We start from the raw sequence: 18,934 nt of genomic DNA on the forward strand, positions 1-18,934 counted from the left end.
CTAGTTACTGTAATAAAGTAACGTAGTTTATTGTGATACCGTGATGTTTTAGTAACGTGCTGAGATATAGTTTATTACTGCAGAACTAAGAGCATTTACATGAGACAATCAGTTTGGACATTTTATTGCAGCATATCTATTTTAAAATACAAATTATCCACTGGTGAAGATAAATAACCACAAATATTTAACGAAAAGTTGTCTCTACGCACACATTGCCCTTCATATAACAAACACAATGTAGGCTATACAACATTTTTGGCTAATACACAAATCAACGACAGCAGCAATACTTCAGCACAGCAGCAATTAAAAGTCATACTTTTACACCAACGGTAAGTACACTCTTAAATAAAGTAGTAAGTTAGCATATATGCTAAACATGTCTATTTATTTGTTAAGATTTCATGACTGTGGCGCATAAGTTAACTGCTAACAGGAACAGGAAGACCCAAAGGTTCGTCCTCGCAGAACAAAGGGTCCGTGGGGCTTCTTTTCGCCTCCAGCCACCAAGTTGTCATTTCGCCTTTCCCCTGTTTAACAAAGAGTCGCAATTAGTAAATCTCCTTTAGTGTATCTTAAACACAATAGTCTGAAGGACGGCATCGTACTAAAGAAAGAGAGAGGGGGGAGAAAAGGACAGAGCAGAGGTGTGTATTCACTTGTGCATAATGAACAGACATCACTTAAGTGAAAACACAAAAGCCAGCTGAGGCCAAGCCCTAATTGAGATAAATCACAGCTGCGCTAAGGTCTGGAGTTCAGCCTCAGGGGACCATACCATCATCTCAGGAAGAAAAAAAAGATCAATAGTTGATTGATTTGGTGGAAGGGGTCTAATATAGCACATCTGTTCATGAATAAAAAGGTAAATCTATTATGAATAATATCAAATATAATGACAACATAAGCATTATGGATACTACAATTAATAAATAAATACAAAATAAATAAAAGAGAATGAGCACACAAATTATTACCCCAAGAAAATTTGCGTTTTCTTGCAAAAGCTTTGCATTTCCCATAAAAATTTAGCAATCTCTTGTGAAACGTTTGCATTATGTTTAAAAAGCGTTGCACTTTTTCTTAAGAAACACTGAGTTTCCTTGCAAAACTTTGCATTACTCCAAGAAAATTTGCAAGGAAGCACAACACTTTCTAAACATAACGTCTTGCAAAAATATTCTGTTTTTATTATAAATTGTACAATCTTTTGCAATATGTTTGAGTTATGTAGAAAAAAGTGTTGCATTTCCCCACTTAATGTTGTATTTGCTCGCAAAAGTTTTGCGTTACTCCGATAAACTCTTGGATTACCACAATAAACTTTTGCATTACCCCGAGAAAATTTGCAAAACTTTTGCATCATGTTTAAAAAAATGTTGCGCTTCCTCAAAAAACACTGAATTTGCCCAAAAACTTTGCATTTCCTTAAAAGAATTGCATTCTCTCGCGAAAATAGCGTTTCTCAAAAAAACTTTACAATCTTTTGCAAAAGATTCTTTGCGCTATGCAGGATTACCACAATACCACAATTACCACAATAATCTTAGCATGTGCTGGAAAAATTTAGCTTAAGCCTGAGAAAATTTGCGTTCTTCTGCAAAAAATTGCATTCCCCAGAAAAATTCAGCAATCTCTTGCGAAACTTTGGCGTTATGTTTAAAAAGTGTGGCGCTTCCTCAAGAAACATTGAATTTGCTTGCAAAACTTATGTATTACCACAATAAACTTTGCATTTGCTCTCGAAATTTTATCTTTAGCCTGAGAAAATTTGTTCTTCTGCAAAAAAATTGCATTCCCCAGAAAAATTCAGCAATCTCTTGCGAAACTTTGGCGTTATGTTTAAAAAGTGTGGCGCTTCCTCAAGAAACATTGAATTTGCTTGCAAAACTTATGTATTACCACAATAAACTTTGCATTTGCTCTCGACATTTTAGCTTTAGCCTGAGAAAATTTGTTCTTCTGCAAAAAATTGCATTCCCCAGAAAAATTCAGCAATCTCTTGCGAAACTTTGGCGTTATGTTTAAAAAGTGTGGCGCTTCCTCAAGAAACATTGAATTTGCTTGCAAAACTTATGTATTACCACAATAAACTTTGCATTTGCTCTCGAAATTTTAGCTTTAGCCTGAGAAAATTTGTTCTTCTGCAAAAAAATTGCATTCCCCAGAAAAATTCAGCAATCTCTTGCGAAACTTTGGCGTTATGTTTAAAAAGTGTGGCTCTTCCTGAGGAAACATTGAATTTGCTTGCAAAACTTATGTATTACCACAATAAACTTTGCATTTGCTCGCAAAAAGTTATCTTGAGCCTGAGAAAATGTGTGTTCTTCTGCCAAAAATTGCATTCCCCAGAAAAATGATTCAATCTCTTGCAAAACTTTTGCATTATGTTTAAAAAGTGGGGCACTTCCTCAAGAAGCATTGAATTTGCTTACGAAACTTATGTATTACCACAATAAACTTTGCATTTGCTCACAAAATTTTAGCTTGAGCCTGAGAAAATTTGCATTCGTTCATCAAAAAATTGCATTTCACAGAATAATTCTGCAATCTCTTGTGAAACGTTTTGCGTTATGCTTAAAAAGTGTTGCGTTTCCTCAAGAAACATTGAATTTGCTTGCAAAACCTTTGCATTACCCTGAGAAAAATTTGCATGGCAACCATGGTGACTAACCAAAATATTCTGCCAAGCTAAAATTTACGGCAGGCAAAATAATAGCCCTGTGGGTGGCTTCTTTGCATACACAAACAATTGCTGTGGAACAATGAAACAACGGACCATCTTACCTTCACATTGAGAGACCCACGACACTTCAGCACATATCCACCAAGTGTGTGTAGAAGATCTGCTGTAGGGCCGCTGCACTGGATCTTTAAAGCTGTAAACATCATAAAACAACGCTAACACATATAAAACCACATGGAATAGAAATGACAAGCCTAAAAATTGTTTAATAATGATCGATGACACCAATAAGACTTTTCGTTAACTTAAGCTTCTTTCCATCTCACAGAAGTTCAAGAAAAGGAAATATTTGGATCCAACATTCAGTTTTACATTTTAACCAATAAAACAGTGCAAATATTTACAAGATTCCACTCCCACGGAAATGTCGGACAGGATCAGTTACTAATTGACGCTGTGTAAACAGCTGCGTTTGCCCAAATACCTTCACTGGTGGACTCCATACGAGACGCTGTGTTTACAGTGTCGCCAAATAAGCAGTATCGTGGCATTTTAGTACCAACCACCCCAGCTACAACAGGGCCTAATGACATGAAATTAAAAGGACACAGTTTAGAATAATAGTTAAAAATGGCATTTAGTTCAGAACAGATGACAGATTGAAGCCATATTGACCTGAGTGAATCCCAGCCCGTATCTTCAGCTGTGTGGTGGGCTTGTGTGGGATTTTAAACGCGTGGCAGACGCTGATCAAGTCCAGCGCCATGCTGGCGATTTCCCCAGCGTGATTGATCCCGTTCTCATTTGGTACTCCAGAGACCACCATATCTGAGGAGAAAGAGGGGTTTCATTGATTTATGTGTAATTTGATGCTAAATTGTGGCGAACCAAGGAAGCAGGATCTCTGTAACCGCACTCACAAGCATCTCCTATAGTTTCCACTTTGTACACGTCGTAGTTGTCGATAATGTCGTCAAATGTGGTGTAAAGCTTGTTGAGGAAATCCACAACCTGGTGAGGGGTGCTGGAGCCAGAGAGCTGGGTGAAGCCCACTATGTCACTGGCCAATAGAAACACAATATATTTCATTCATATTGGATATATCATAACAACTCTGGGAAGATTTCATCATGGTAATGGATATGAAAGTGTGAGCGTATGTTTTGCTGATGTTGTTGCTTATTGCTAATGCTGCAGATCTATACAGGTGGAGCTGGGGAGGTGGAGGGTTTCAGAGGAGCAGAAATGCTGTAGTGAATGCTAACCAGCCACTTAAATGTAAAGCAGCAAACTCATTGGCAGCATATGCAACATGAACCAATCAGTTTGCATTAATAACCCATCAGCCTGTGCCATCTAGAGTTTCATAACAGAACTTTTAGGCATTTACTATACAATACAGTTCAAAAGTTTGGGGTCAGTTTTTTTTAAGGTTTTCAGATGACTGTTTTTACTGTAAATCCAGCCTTAGTGAGCATAATTTTTTTTTTAACTTACTTACTTAGTAACCTATTAATATATTAATGTATATTATATTATGTAACCAAATGTCACTTTAAAAGCAAATATTTGTTTGAAATATATCATTAATTTCCATGCTTGCCTGAAATATACAGTGGCGTTGGAATAACTTTGGGCTTCTGCTGTGTGTCCCTGACGAAGATCATCAGCCACTGGTTTTGGTAACATGCCTGACACAAAGAGAAATAATATGTTAATTAGAAATATATTAATAATACATATATACACTACCAGTCAAATGTTTTTGAACAGTTAGATTTTTAATGTTTTTTCAAAGAAGTCTCCTCTGCTCACTAAGCCTGCATTTATTTGATCTAAAGTACAGCAAAAACGGTAAAATCTTGAAATACTTTTACTGTTTAAAATAACTGTTTTCTATTTGAATATATTTTAAAATGTTATTTTTTTTCTGTGATTTCAAAGCTGCATTTTAGCATCATTACTCCAGTCACATGATCCTTCAGAAATCACTCGAAAATTCTGATTTGCTGCTCAAAAAAAAAAACATTTTTTTCATCATTATTATCTAACAGCTGAGTGGAATTTATAGAATAGAAAGTTCAGAAGAACAGCATTTATCTGAAATAGTCATTTTTAACATTATAAATGTCTTTATCATCACTTTTGATCAATTTAAAGCATCCTTGCTAAATAAAAGTATTAATTTCTATAATTTCTTTCCCATAAAAAATATACTGACTCTGGGATGGTGTATAATGCTACAAAATCTTTTTATTTCAGATAAATGCTGATCTTTGGATTTTTCTATTCATCAAAGAATCCTGAAAAAAAAAAAAAAAATTTTGAGCAGCAAATCAGCTTATTAGAACGATTTCTGAAGGACCATGTGACACTGATGACTGGAGTAATATTGCTGAAAATTCAGCTTTGCATCACATAAATAAATGACTTTTGAAACCATAATCAAATACACTGTAAAACCTAACAGTGAAATTCGCTAAATGAAATGAGTTTAACTCAAAAATTTTAAAAGTTATTTCAACTCAATATATATTTGTGATGTAAACTCAAAAGCTAATTAGGTTAAGCAGAACTCATTTTAAATAAGTTACTAGAAATTAATTTAATCTACTATTGCCATACACTCTAGGTCTATGGCTGATCACAAAATATTTAAAAGAAATATAAGCTTAATACATGATTTCTAATATTGTTTTTTGAGAAGCCACATTTGTTTAACACAGAGTTCTAGGTTATTATGCTTTAGATATTTCATAACTAATTAAATAGCCTAAATAAACAGTAAAATATTACCTTTCATAACTAATTAAACAACAAAACGTTAACATAATAAATACATCTATTTCATTTAGATTAATCATTTTAAAATAACTACTTCTACTGGAGGCAAATTATTATTAGTTTTCTTTTTTTTTAAATGCGCATTTGAGTGGAATAAACTTACTTTTTTAAGTTGAGTTTACACTAATAATTGCCTAAGCTAAAGTTAATTTAACTCAATTTATATGAGTTTATAGTACTCATATTTATTGGTTTTAAAACTTAAATGGTTTAAAGCAATCGGTTTCCTCAAACGATTTGAGTTACCATAACTTGTTGGGTTTTACAGTGAGCAGTTATTTTAAATTGTAAAAATATTGTATAATTTTACTGCCTTTAATTTTACTGCCTTTTTTATTTTATCTAATGCCTTGAGATCGCACAAGAGATCACAGGAATAAATTACATTTTTCAAAAACATTCAAATAGAAAACTGTTATTTTAAATAGTAAAAATATTTGCTGTACTTAGGATCAAATAAATGCAAGTTTGCAAAGAAGAAGAGACTTCTTAAAAAAAAAAAAAAAAAAAAATCTTAGGGTCCAAAAACTTTTTACTAGTAGTGTACATATGAAGAATACATTTAAATCTCAAGCTGAAAACTTGACAAGGTCCTTACTTTAAAAGTCCACTAGGTGGAACCATTTGGACAGTTCATGACTTTATTTATTGAAGTGTTTGCATGTAATAATGATTATAAATAATTAACTTTCACACTTTTCGCACTGTAATTTCATATACACTTCCATACTATAGAGTAAACGATCAGTCTTCTGCTTCTCCTGAAGAAGATCCTGTGTTCTCTCGGCTACAATGGCTTCCAAATGTTTGCTGTACTTTTCCATCTATAAAAAAACAATGACATTTTTTTAACATTTTAATACCTGTAAAAGAAAGACTCAACTAGATGAGATACATACCAGGTTCATCATCATATCCACAGGGCTGACCTTGTGTGGGTTCATTTTATCGAGAAGCTTTTTCACCTGCTCAAACGTGGGCCTCATGGTCACATTGTGGTTCCAGCATCTCTTTATCAGCTGTGTGAAATTTGACTACAAACACTGAGTGCTTTTCATTTATCCACAGTTATCATCTTTTAATCAGGCGTAGTTAACATTTGCATCAATGGCAATTCATTGAAGTAATTGATTCTCAACCAAGAGGAAATTTGCTTAAGTAAATAGCATGCATCAATTACATCCATACAAACCTCACAGTAATCGTCAGGATCTGGGCAATCATTGTCTGATTTCCCGGCCGTCAGTTTGGGAAGTGACGGGCGCCACATGACATCAAGCTTCACTGAATCTGCCTGTTCCTGCTCATGTGACAATAATTGCACTTCTTATCATCAATTCCTATGCAAAAAAAAGTCTAAAAACTCCAAAACCTTCCTGATCCTTGTATACTTACTGAAATGAGGTCACTGCGAGTGGCGATTTCCACCAAGATAATAGAGTAGCTTGAGAAAAGGAAGAAAAGACTAATGTTTATTTCACGCTTCTTGGAGTTTTTATTTGAGAACAAATTGCTGCTCTGGGATGCATCTATAAAATATACAAAACATTTACATGCATCTGAAGATAAGAACAGGGAATTAGAATGACTCCTGAAGCATCACTAAAGACTTGGTAAGGATGCTGAAAATTCAGTTTATATTCACAAAGAAATCAGTTATTTTAAATTGTAATAATATTACACAATTTTACTGTTTTTACTGTATTTTAATCAAATAAATGCAGCCTTGGTGAACTTAAAATTATTCCAAACTTTTGGCAGGCAGTGTATTTATTAGTTTGTTTTATTTTTAATCAACTGAACAGAGAAATTAATATGTGAATGTATGTAAACTTTTAGAAGATTTATTTGAGAAATATCAAACTTTTTTTTTAAATCAATTTAGAATATTTCACAATTTGTACTTATTTGCTAAATCCAAAATCTCTCATTTAAATAGTTGGACAAAAATATATATATATAAGGCTCAAGCATTTCTCCAACCTGTACACATCAGCTGCGGCTGTGAAACTAGTGCTGACCCTCAGCAAAACTTCAGGTGCGCAGTAAATGCGATAGACGTTTTGACATTGGAAATTAGTGCTCATGTCCTCAAAGTCCTCCTTTCTGTAGGCCATCAATCCGTAATCTGTATCATTAAATATACAAGTCTTATATTACATAATTCTTTTAACATATGTTGTAATATACAGTGCCGCTTGAAAGTTTGTGAAAACTTTGCAGTTTTCTATATTTCTGCATAAATATTACTCAGTCATCATCAGATTTTCATTTAAGTCCTAAAAGTAGACAAAGAGAACCCAATCAAACAAGTGAGAGAAAAGTATTTTCTTAGTCATTTATTTATTGAGAAAAATGATCCAGTGTTACATATCTGTGCGTTGCAAAAGTATGTGAATCTCTTGGATTAGCAGTTAATTTAAAGGTGAAATTAGAGTTTATCTGTGCAAATGTGTTTTATAGTCAGGGCAATGACTATCAAATGTCAATATGTGACCGGTTTTATAAAAAAAAACATGGGATTTATTAAAGTCTAATCATGTTTGTGGAAGTGATTCACATCACGAGCAAAGGAGATTACTGCGGTCCTCGGAAAAAAGAGTTGATGTTGTTTATCTGACTAGAAAAGGTACCAAAACTATCTCTAAAAAGTTTGGACTCCACAAATCCACGGTCAGACAGATTGTGTACAAATAGAGGAAATTCAAGACCACTGTTACCTTCCTGAGAAGTGGTCGATCAACAAAGATCACTCCAAAGCAGAACATGTAATAGTCTGTGAGGTTGCAAAAGTTCCCAGAGTAACTTCTAAGCAACTAAATGCCTTTCTCACATTGGCTAATATTAATGTTCATGAGTCCACTATCAGGAGAACACTGAGCAACCAATGGTGCGCATGGTAGAGTTGCAAGAAGAAAGCCACTCTTCTCCAAAAAGAAAACTGCTTGCTAATGATCATGTGGACAAGCCAGAGGACTATTGGAGAAAGGTTTAATGGATAGATGAAACCAAAATTGAACTTATTGATTTAAATGAGAAGCTATTATGTTCGGTGAAAAGAACACACTGCTTTCCAGCTTAAGAATCTGATCCCATCTGTGAAACATGGTGGTGGTAGTACCATGGCTTGGGCCTGTTTTGCTGCATCTTGGGCAGGACAGCCTGCCATCATTGATGGAACAATGAATTCTGAATTGAACCAGGAAATTCTAAAGGAAACGTCAGGACACCTGTTTAAGAACAGAGTCTCAAGAGAATGTGGGTCATACAGCAAGACAACAACCCCAAGCACACAAGTCATTCTACCAAAGAATGTTTAAAGAAGAACAAAGTTATTGTTTTGCAATGGCTGAGTCAAAGTCTAGACCTTAATCCAATTAAAATGTTGTGGAAGGACCTAAGCAAGCAGTTCATAAGAGGAAACCCACCAATATCACAGAGTTAAAGTGGTTCTGCACTAAGGAATGGGCTAAAACTCTTACATGTTATTGTGCAGGACTGATCAGCATTTACAAGAAACTTTACCTTCAGTTACTGCAGCAAAAGGAAGTCACACCAGATACTGAAAGCAAAGATTCACATGCTTTTGCAATGCACAGATGTGTAACACTGGAACATTTTTCTCAATAAATAAATGACAAAGAAAAAAAAAATTCTCACTTGTTTGATTGGGTTCTCTTTGTCTACTTTCAGGACTTAAGAGAAAATCTGATGATGTTTTGGGTCATATTTATGCAGAAATATAGAAAATTGTAAAGGGTTCACAAAATTTCAAGCGGCACTGTACGTAAAAAGTGTATCTCCAAAAATTATGTACCTGATATTTTGCAGACCCACCGGTCGTCGATCACACAGTTGCGTGAATGAAGACGGCCGTGGAACATTTTGTGCTGGTGCAGGTAAGCCATTCCACGAGCAATATCAGTAGCAAAAGACAATCTGTAGATGTTAAGTGTTCATTTTATTTATAAAGTTCCATCCTGAAGTTTTTAAGAGCTTTCCCACAATGCCACAAGACAAATTTACCGAAAACCCCAGTTGATAGGGACATCTTCATTCAACAGCACATCTGCTAGGCTTCCCTTTGGACAGTATTCAGTGATAATGCTTACAAAAGGAACTTCAATGCAGCCTCCAATGAATTTGGAGAGGTTTGGGTGATCAAGCTCCCTGGTAAAAAGAAACAAAGTCTTGTGAATCTTGTGCATTGGTATGTTTAATTATTTCCTTTGACAAATATTTGCCTGGAATTACCCACAGTCACAAAATCCTTCAAGTTACTCGTCCAAGTACATCTGATTTCAGTGTGGTTTCATTTGCAAGAATTGTGGGTACAGCTTCTCACCTGACCTCTTTGACCTCTTTTCTGATTGTTTTAGTCAGGGTATAGTGTTTCTTCTGGATGTGTTTCACAGCTACAGTCCTTCCATCACTGTAAAAACAAAACATTAAACAAAAAACGTTAAGCTGTAAGCCTATATTTTCTTGCTGAAGGTAGCTATATGACATTTGATATAATGGGTTTATGTTAATACTGTTTTAAGTTCACTTAAATTAGACATTACTTTCTAGTCTAATAAATGTTAAATTGATAGCTCTCAGTTATACTGTGATGTTGAATGGCTATAGTCACTGGTTAAATTCCTTCAGTCATTAAAAAAGATGGCATTAAACAAATGTTAAATATATACTTTATGTTGTTTCTACAAAAAATGTAATTTGTGAAATTATTGCAATATAAAAGTACAATAAAAACTGTTAGGTGGGATTATTACAAAATTCAGAAAAAAATGTGTGATAATTTTTTTTAATTGATTGACAGCACTAAAAAAAGACAAACAAAAACAAGACATGAAAACTAAAACAAAAACAAGACAAACAAAAAAGACAAAACAAAGACATAAAGACAAGACAAGACAAAAAAAACCAAGACAGACAAAACAAAGACAAGACATAAAAACAAAGACAAAAAACTAGACAACGAAAAAGACATAAAAACAAAAAGACAAGACATAAAACAAAGACAAGACAACCAAAAAACAAAACAAAACAGAGAAGATAAAACAAAGACAAAAAAACAAGACAAACTAAAAAAGACAACGTAACAAATGCATAAAAACAAAACAAAGACAAGACATAAAAAACACAAAATGGAACAAAGACCAGACAAAACAAAGACAAGACATAAAAAAAGACAAGATAAAAAACATCAAAACAAAGACAAGACAAGACATGAAAACAAAGACAAAAACGACCAACAAAAAAGACAAACTTAAACAGACATAAAAACAAAAAGAAAAGACAAAAAAATAAGACTAAAAAAACAAAGACAAGACATAAAAACAAAGACAAAATGAAAAAGACAAAAACAAAACAAAGACAAAAAACAAGACAAGCAAAAAAAGACAAAACAAAGACAGGACATAAAACAAAGACAAAATGGAAAAAGACCAGACAAAACAAAGTCAAGACATAAAAACAGAACAACAAGACAAAAAAGTAGGACTAAACAAAAACTAAACAAAGACAAGACTTGAAAACAAAGACAAAAACAAGAAAAAAAGACCAAATGAAATCAAGACACAAAAACAAAAAGTCAAGACAAAAACAAAGACAAAAAACAAGACAAACAAAAAAGACTAAATGAAAAATACATAAAACAAAACAAAGACAAGCCATAAAACAAGACAAAAAAAGACAAAACGAAAAAGACAAAAACAAAACAAAGACAAGACATAAAACAATACAAAACACAAAACGAAACAAAGACAAGACAAAAAAACAAGACAAAACAAAAAGACACAAAATGAGACAAAGGCACAGGAATGAAAATGAAAAAGACATAAAACAAAACAAAGACAAGCCATAAAACAAGACAAAAAAAGACAAAAAAAGACAAAACGAAAAACAAAACAAAGACAAGACATGAAACAAAGACACAAAACAATACAAAACACAAAACGAAAACAAAGACAAGACAAAACAAAGACAAACAAAAAAGACAAAGCCAGACAAAGGCATAAAAACAAAACAAAGACAAGCCATGAAACAAGACAAAAAAGACAAAATGAAAAAAACAAACAAAGACAAAACAAAGACAAACCAACCAAAAAGAGACAAAATGAGACAAAGGCATAAAACAAAACAAAGGCAAGACATAAACAAAGACAAGACAAAAAACCAAGACAAACAAAAAAGACAAAACAACAAGAAGACAAAACAAAGACAAAGCATAAAACAAAACCAGGACAAGACTATTAGTTAGAGAAAATACATTAGTAGAGATACCCAAGAGGCAGTATCACTGGAAACACTCACTAGATGCCGGCCTGAATGAAGCGTGGTTTGAAGTTGGTATTGACTGCAGTGCAAACCGTCACATCTGTGACTCTACTCACACTCGAGTTCCTCTTTACGGTTTGAAGACTTGTGGTGCTACAAAAACCTGTGTAGCACACTTTACCTGTAAATCCCCCCCAAAACAAATAAACAAAAAAACATCATAAATGCTAAAATATTTAATAATCAAGAAAACCTATTTTATTTTGGCACTAAACAGGATGTTCAGTGAGACAAACAAGTGACTAGGAATTGTTTTGTCATTGTTTAATGCATAATGCAAAATGTTAATGTAACATATTTAAAGAAGCAGTAGATAAGACTAAAACCTCTTACCAAACAAAATATTATTGTAGTTGATGATCCAGCTCTCATCCCAAAACATTTTCTGTTTTTGGTATTGCAGCCACTAGGAAAAATTAAAAGTTCAAAAACAGTAATGGTATATAATATATAATAAATGTAACAACTTAGCCAGAATAATACATTACTAACTAGATTTTTAGGAATGTGGTGATAGAAAAAAATATGAGATGGAAGCAAAGGAATTTTATCAAAAAAAAATTAGATGATTAGTGATCATTCTAAATGCATTTTAATAGACTGAATCATGTAGTGAAAGAATGCACTGTTACGCACACTAGTCTAGACACGTAATGCCTGCACTCTGCACACTTTGAATGATTTTTGCAAAATACTCGATAATGTCAAATCGAACAGCGTTAAAACAACAATTGCAATATCATCACATATGATATATATCGAACATCCCTATTTAAGAGTGAACGTAAAAGTTTTCCAAGTAAACGCAACGTTTCTTAGGGAGATGCAAACAAAATTCTTTTGCGAGACAAACATTTTGTATATGATTTGTGCAAAACTTTGGCGATATTCAATAAATGTAGATGAAAAAGTATTGCAAAATGACTGTGTTTCCATTAACCGATGTCATGCGACTAAAACATATTTTAAAGTCATGGCAATGGATTTTTGTGGAATGTTTTTGCAAAATATGGGCAATTCTGCACAATTGACGCGTTTTCATTAGACATATTTTCAATTCGCAATTTCAATTGGTGCAATTTAAAGGGTAATGGAAAAGCAGCTACTGAGGAACACAAAGGTTTTGCGAAAAGTGAAATGCTACATTTTTTAGGAATGCAAATGTTTTACAAGTAAACACAAAGTTTCTCAAAGAAATTGCAAAAGAAAGTCAACTTTTTGAGAGAACAACAATTTTGCGAGCAAATGCAAAAGTTTTGCAAGCAAATGCAGTTTCATTCGAGAGCGCAAAAGTTTTGCAAACCAACCCAAGGTTTCTCAGAGGAACGCAACAGTAGCTGCCTTTCTATTACCCCTTAAATTGTGCAAACTGAAATTGTGAACTGAAAATATGCCTAATGGAAGCGCATCAATTGCGCAAAAACTCCCATATATTGCAAAACGTTTTTACGTTCGCATGAGGTGGTTTTTCAGGCAATTCGAAAAAGGAATATTTTGCAAAACAGCATTGCATTCACATTTGATTAAATATAGCCAAAATCCAGCAAAGATCAGTTGACATGACTTATCGCAAGAGGAAAAATTTTAATTTTAGTCGCATAACATCGCTTAATGGAAACGCTGTCATTTCGCAATACTTTTTAATTGACATTTAGAAAATAGTGCCAAAGTTTTGCACAAATTTGTAACGGAAGCAAAAACAAAAAAGTTTTGCGAGCGAAAGAAAGGAAGTGCGCAAACATTTTGTATGAGAACGAAAAGTTTCACCAACTGCGTTTCCATTACAGATTTGTGCAAAACTTTGGCGATATTTTATAAATGTCGATTAAAAAGTATTGCAAAAAGACGGCGTTTCCATTAACCGATGTTATGCGACTAAAAAGTGTTTTTTTCCCTCTCGTGATAAGTCATGGCAAAGGATTTTTGTGGGATTTTGGCTATATTTAATTGAATGTGACCTATAAATGAGAAAAAAAAACGTTTCCATTGCTGTTTTGCGAAATATTCCTGTTTCCGAATTGCCTGAAAAACCACCTCATGCGAGCGTAAAAACTTTTTTGCGATATATGGGAGTTTTTTGCGCAATTGACCTGTTTCCATTAGGCGTATTTTCAATTCACAATTTCATTTTGCGCAATTTAAGGGGTAATGGAAACGCAGCTAATGAGGAACACAAAGGTTTTGTGAAAACGAAAAGCGAAACGCAAAGTTTTGTAGGAACGTAAACAAGTGAACACAAGTGAACACAAAGCTTCTCAAAGAAATTGAAACGTTTTGCAAAAGAACGTAAAGTTTTTGAGAGAACAACAATTTTGCAACTGAACGCAGCAAAAGTTTTGCAAAGCAGTCCCAAGGTTTCTAAGAGGAACGCAACAGTTTTTCTTTTCTTTTTTCTCAGGTCTCATATCTTTATCACCATGTCTCTTTGAAGGCTCTGTAAAAATTTGAAAAACCCACATAGGGTATTGCTGGTGATTTCTTGCCATGCATGTTGCTAATGTTACACTCTTAAAAATAAAGGTGCTTCAAAAGGTTCTTCACAGCGATGCCATAGAAGAACCATTTTGGTTCCACAAAGAACCATTCAGTCAAAGGTTCTTTAAAGAACCATCTCTTGTTTACCTTTTTATAATCTGAAGAACCTTATTTGTCACAAAGAACCTTTTTTTAAAAAAGAAAGGTTCTTCCGATGTTTAAGGTTCTTTATGGAACCATTTTGACAAAGAGGTTCTTCTACAGTATGGCATCGTGAAGCACCTTCATTTTTAAGAGTGTAGTCGATTGCTTACTTGGTTTAAATAAAAGGGGGCTCCATAGATGTTGATCTATTCAAGTTTTATCGACTTGCAAATATTTGTCAAGCATTGAATCAGCATTCTCACCACCAGCGTCAAGATAAAACCACTGCAGAACAAGGCCACTGGAAGCCCAATGGCCACTTTGATGGATGTGGGCATAGGACAAACCCCACAGTCAGCGGGACACGTCAAACAGCTCTCCTCCAGCTCACAGATGTCATCGCCACACACTGTCAAATGAAAGTGCAACTTTATCTAGACAAACATCCCTAGACAAAGCTTAGTTTTGTTCTCGTATGACACTGATGACTTCCTGGACTGGTATTAGAATGTGTCAACAATTAACCTTGCTTAATCAAATACTATAGGTTTGTTTTCCTTAACATCTATATCCTTGATGTACCAATTGTTTGAAGACATTGTTTTCGTAAATCCCGTAAAGCGCTTAATTTGTACTAACCTTGAGCACTGACTACTAACACCTTGGACTCTAGTGCTGCATGCATCTGTCCCACTTTGATGTGAGCAATGACCGATGTAACTCCTAAATGGACCAACACCACCTGAGGAAAAAATAATTAAAATCTCCATTAATAACATAAAATAATGTTAAAATACATGAAAAATATTATATAGAAACAAAATAGAAAAATTCAACCTTTGATGTCCACAGTAGTTGGCTCATCTTGCCAGCTTTGGAGACTGTGTGGGTCACAATTTCGCCATCATCTGGAATCCAGGGACCACAGATCCCTCCGCCTCTCTAAACAGATAATATACAATAATATATAAACAATTGTCTGACTGTTAAAGGTTTATTGGGTTGTGGAGCAATCAAGGTTAATATTGACTGTCAAACATCTTGCCTAAATTATAATAACAGCTTGACACACTACAATTAATGGCACCAGTTAGAACCTGAATAAGTGCTCATCAAGGTTGGCCCACTTCCCGGTAATGAGTTTCCGCCCCTTTCCGCACTTTCTTACACACACACACACACACACACACACACACACACACACACACACACACACACACACTTACGTAGCTAAATATATAGGGACCTACCATAGATTTTGTTTTTATAAATTACATAAAGCTTATATAAACCAAAATTATACAACTGTTTAAAACAATCGGATCAGTATTTTTTTTAAAGAAAGTAATCATTTTATTCAGCAAGGATGCATTAAACAGTTTAAAACTGACTAACAATTTACAACAAAATATATTTTAAATGAATGTTGTTCTATTTATTGAAGAATTAGATTTTTTTTAAAGTATGACGGTTTCTAAAAAAAATATTAAACTGTTTTCAACACTAATAATAATAATAAAACTAAATGTTTTTTTACTAATATTATAATGATTTCTGAAGGATCATGTGACACTGAAGTCTGTAGTAATGAGGCTGAAAATTCAGCTTTGCGTCACAGAAATAAATTACTTTAAACTGTATTTTAAATTGTAATAATATTTTAGAATTTTACTGCCTTTACTGGATTTTCTCTAATGCCTTGTAAGCATTGTCCACCTTGTTCATTTTTTAAGTAATCATGAATTTAATTAAATTAAGTTATATGTATTTAATTTATTCTAAGTTAATTCAGATTTTTAACAAATGCTTTATTTAATTTTTATTTAAGTAATTATGAATTTAATTGAATTCAGTGTTATATTTAACTGAATTTAGATTTAATTAATTTTTTAATTAAATTAAATCTAATAATTTAATTTAATTTGGATTTTAGTCATTTTTTAAGTAATAAGTAATTTAATAAAATAGAATTATATTTAATTTATATTTAATTGAAATTATTACAAACTAAATCTTATCATATTCCAAAAGAGAGTTTTTATATTTTCAGTTTTTTTTTTATTATTGAAGTATTGACTAAAATCTAAATCTAATAATTAAATTTTATATAAATTTTTTGCATTTTTTGGAAGAAATAATGAATTAAATTAAATCAAATCATATTGTTTAATTTAATTACATTTTTTTATTTTTAGTCATTTGTAATGTAGTTTTGTTTATTTAAATAATAATTAATTTAATTTAATTATATTATAGTATTATGTCATATCATTTCATTTAAATTTAATTTAAATTATTATAAACTTAATCTAATCCTATTCTTAAAATGTTCTTTGCATTTTCAGATTTTTTATGATTATTTAAGTATTAATTTAATTAAATACAATAATTTAATTTAATTTAGATTTGTGCATCTTTAATGTAATTAATAACAAATTTAATTAAATTAAATCATATTGTTCAATTTAATTACATTTTTATTTTTAGTCATTTGTAATGTAATTGTTTATTTAAATAATATTTAATTTAATTCAATTATATTATTATGTCATATCATTTCATTTAAATTTAATTTAAATTATTATGAACTTAATCTAATCCTATTCTTAAAATATTCTTTGCATTTTCAGATTTGTGCATTTTTTATGTAATTAATAACAAATTTAATTAAATTAAATCATATTGTTTAATTTAATTACATTTTTATTTTTAGTCATTTGTAATGTAATTGTTTATTTAAATAATATTTAATTTAATTCAATTATATTATTATGTCATATCATTTCATTTAAATTTAATTTAAATTATTATGAACTTAATCTAATCCTATTCTTAAAATATTCTTTGCATTTTCAGATGTGCATTTTTTATGTAATTAATAACAAATTTAATTAAATTAAATCATATTGTTTAATTTAATTCAATGTATTTTGTTTTGTAATTTTCATCCAATGTTTTATTTAAATAATCAATGTAATTAAATTTAATTATATTATTGTTTCATATAATTTAATTCAAATTTAATTGAAAATATTACAAACTAAATCTAATCCTTTTTATAAGAGAGCTTTTGCATGTTCTGACTTTTTATTCATTTAAGTATTATAACATTAAATCCAGTAATTTAATTTAGATTTTTTTAATGTAAGTAATAATTAATTTAATTTAATTAAATATTATTGTTTAATTTAATTTTTATTCAAGTAATAATGAATTTAATTAAATTCAATTGTATTATTATTATTTCATAGTGTTTCATTTAAATTAAAATTATTATACAATCAATCTAATCCTATTCCTAAAAGCAAGCTTTTGCATTTTTTAAATTAATATATATATATTAATTTAATATATTAATATATTATTAATATATTATTATTATTAATATATATATATTATGTTTTACATTCATTTAATTCAATTCAAATATATATTCGAATTTAATTTAATTTTTATTTTAAATGTAAGTAATAATTAATTTATTTCAACTCAATTATATTATTACTTAATATAATTTCATTTAATCTAATTTAACCTAAAATCTAATTCTATTCCAAAAAGGGAGCTTTTGCATTTTAAATATATATATATATATATATATATATATATATATATATATATATATATATATATTTTTTTTTTTTTTTTTTTTTTAATAACAATAAGATTTAGATTCAGCTTACATCATTTCAACAATTTTGTCGCCAAAGCATAAGTAGTTTAGAAACGTAAACTCACACACATGCTCACACATGCCACCGCCACAGGCCATTTACTGTAAGACAACGATAACTGGTCTACACTCTTCACTACTGTCATTTTGTCGCCTCTGATGTCGTGCCAAAATGTGCCACATTTAGCTTACTTTCTATTTAAAAGATTTCAGCACCAATCCGACAAAATCCAAAAGCACTTTTACTAGGCTTCACAGCGACCACAACTGTACTGACCATGAGCGCAAGAGGACAGGAGTGAATGTTGGCGTGATAAACACAGCAGTTTTCTTCATTGGCGTTGTTCCAGTTTGCAGGACATTCGTGCTCGATGCAGAATCTTTTGGCCTCTGAGGCATTACTGTGAGAGAAAGCGAAGCGTATAATATAACCGCTGTTACATGAAGCCAACATTTATTTCATTTTGAACACGATATCACATTGAAGAAAAGCTCATATGGTATTCTGAACATTCAATAGAGTAAAAAGTGGTTTGTACACATAATGAAGCACATTTGAGAAGACCGGCATTGTGCGTGGCGCTCACCTGAACTGGAAAATCTTGTTTTTAACGGCGTACTCATAAAAGGAATCCGAGGCAGTGACTGAATAGGTAACGTTAAACTCCTCCCCATCCGTGACCTTTTCTGGTGGACGTTGAACCCAAGCCATTTCCAAGCCTGTGAAAAGTGGGTGTGAAAGCTTTGAACGGAAATCTCCAGGTGAT

The 18,934-nt window shown here is 32.0% G+C and overlaps 1 protein-coding gene across 1 annotated transcript; it reads right to left on the bottom strand.

Moving 5' to 3' along the window:
- Window positions 1-125: 125 nt before the first annotated feature.
- On the bottom strand, window positions 126-18,894 carry LOC141338129 (atrial natriuretic peptide receptor 2-like; the record flags this gene model as incomplete). The annotated part of the gene is made up of 21 exons (XM_073843689.1): window positions 126-533; window positions 2,791-2,882; window positions 3,174-3,272; window positions 3,365-3,517; window positions 3,610-3,749; window positions 4,293-4,380; window positions 6,264-6,357; window positions 6,433-6,552; window positions 6,726-6,827; window positions 6,929-6,977; window positions 7,517-7,661; window positions 9,351-9,472; window positions 9,560-9,703; window positions 9,879-9,965; window positions 11,852-11,996; window positions 12,209-12,281; window positions 14,758-14,903; window positions 15,134-15,236; window positions 15,332-15,432; window positions 18,441-18,568; window positions 18,755-18,894. Coding segments are annotated over 21 exons (2,379 nt in total), but the record flags the coding sequence as incomplete, so codon positions are not given.
- Between the last annotated feature and the right edge of the window lie 40 nt (window positions 18,895-18,934).

The sequence above is a fragment of the Garra rufa genome, chromosome 7 (genome assembly GCF_049309525.1).
Source record: "Garra rufa chromosome 7, GarRuf1.0, whole genome shotgun sequence".
NCBI lineage: Eukaryota > Metazoa > Chordata > Actinopteri > Cypriniformes > Cyprinidae > Garra > Garra rufa.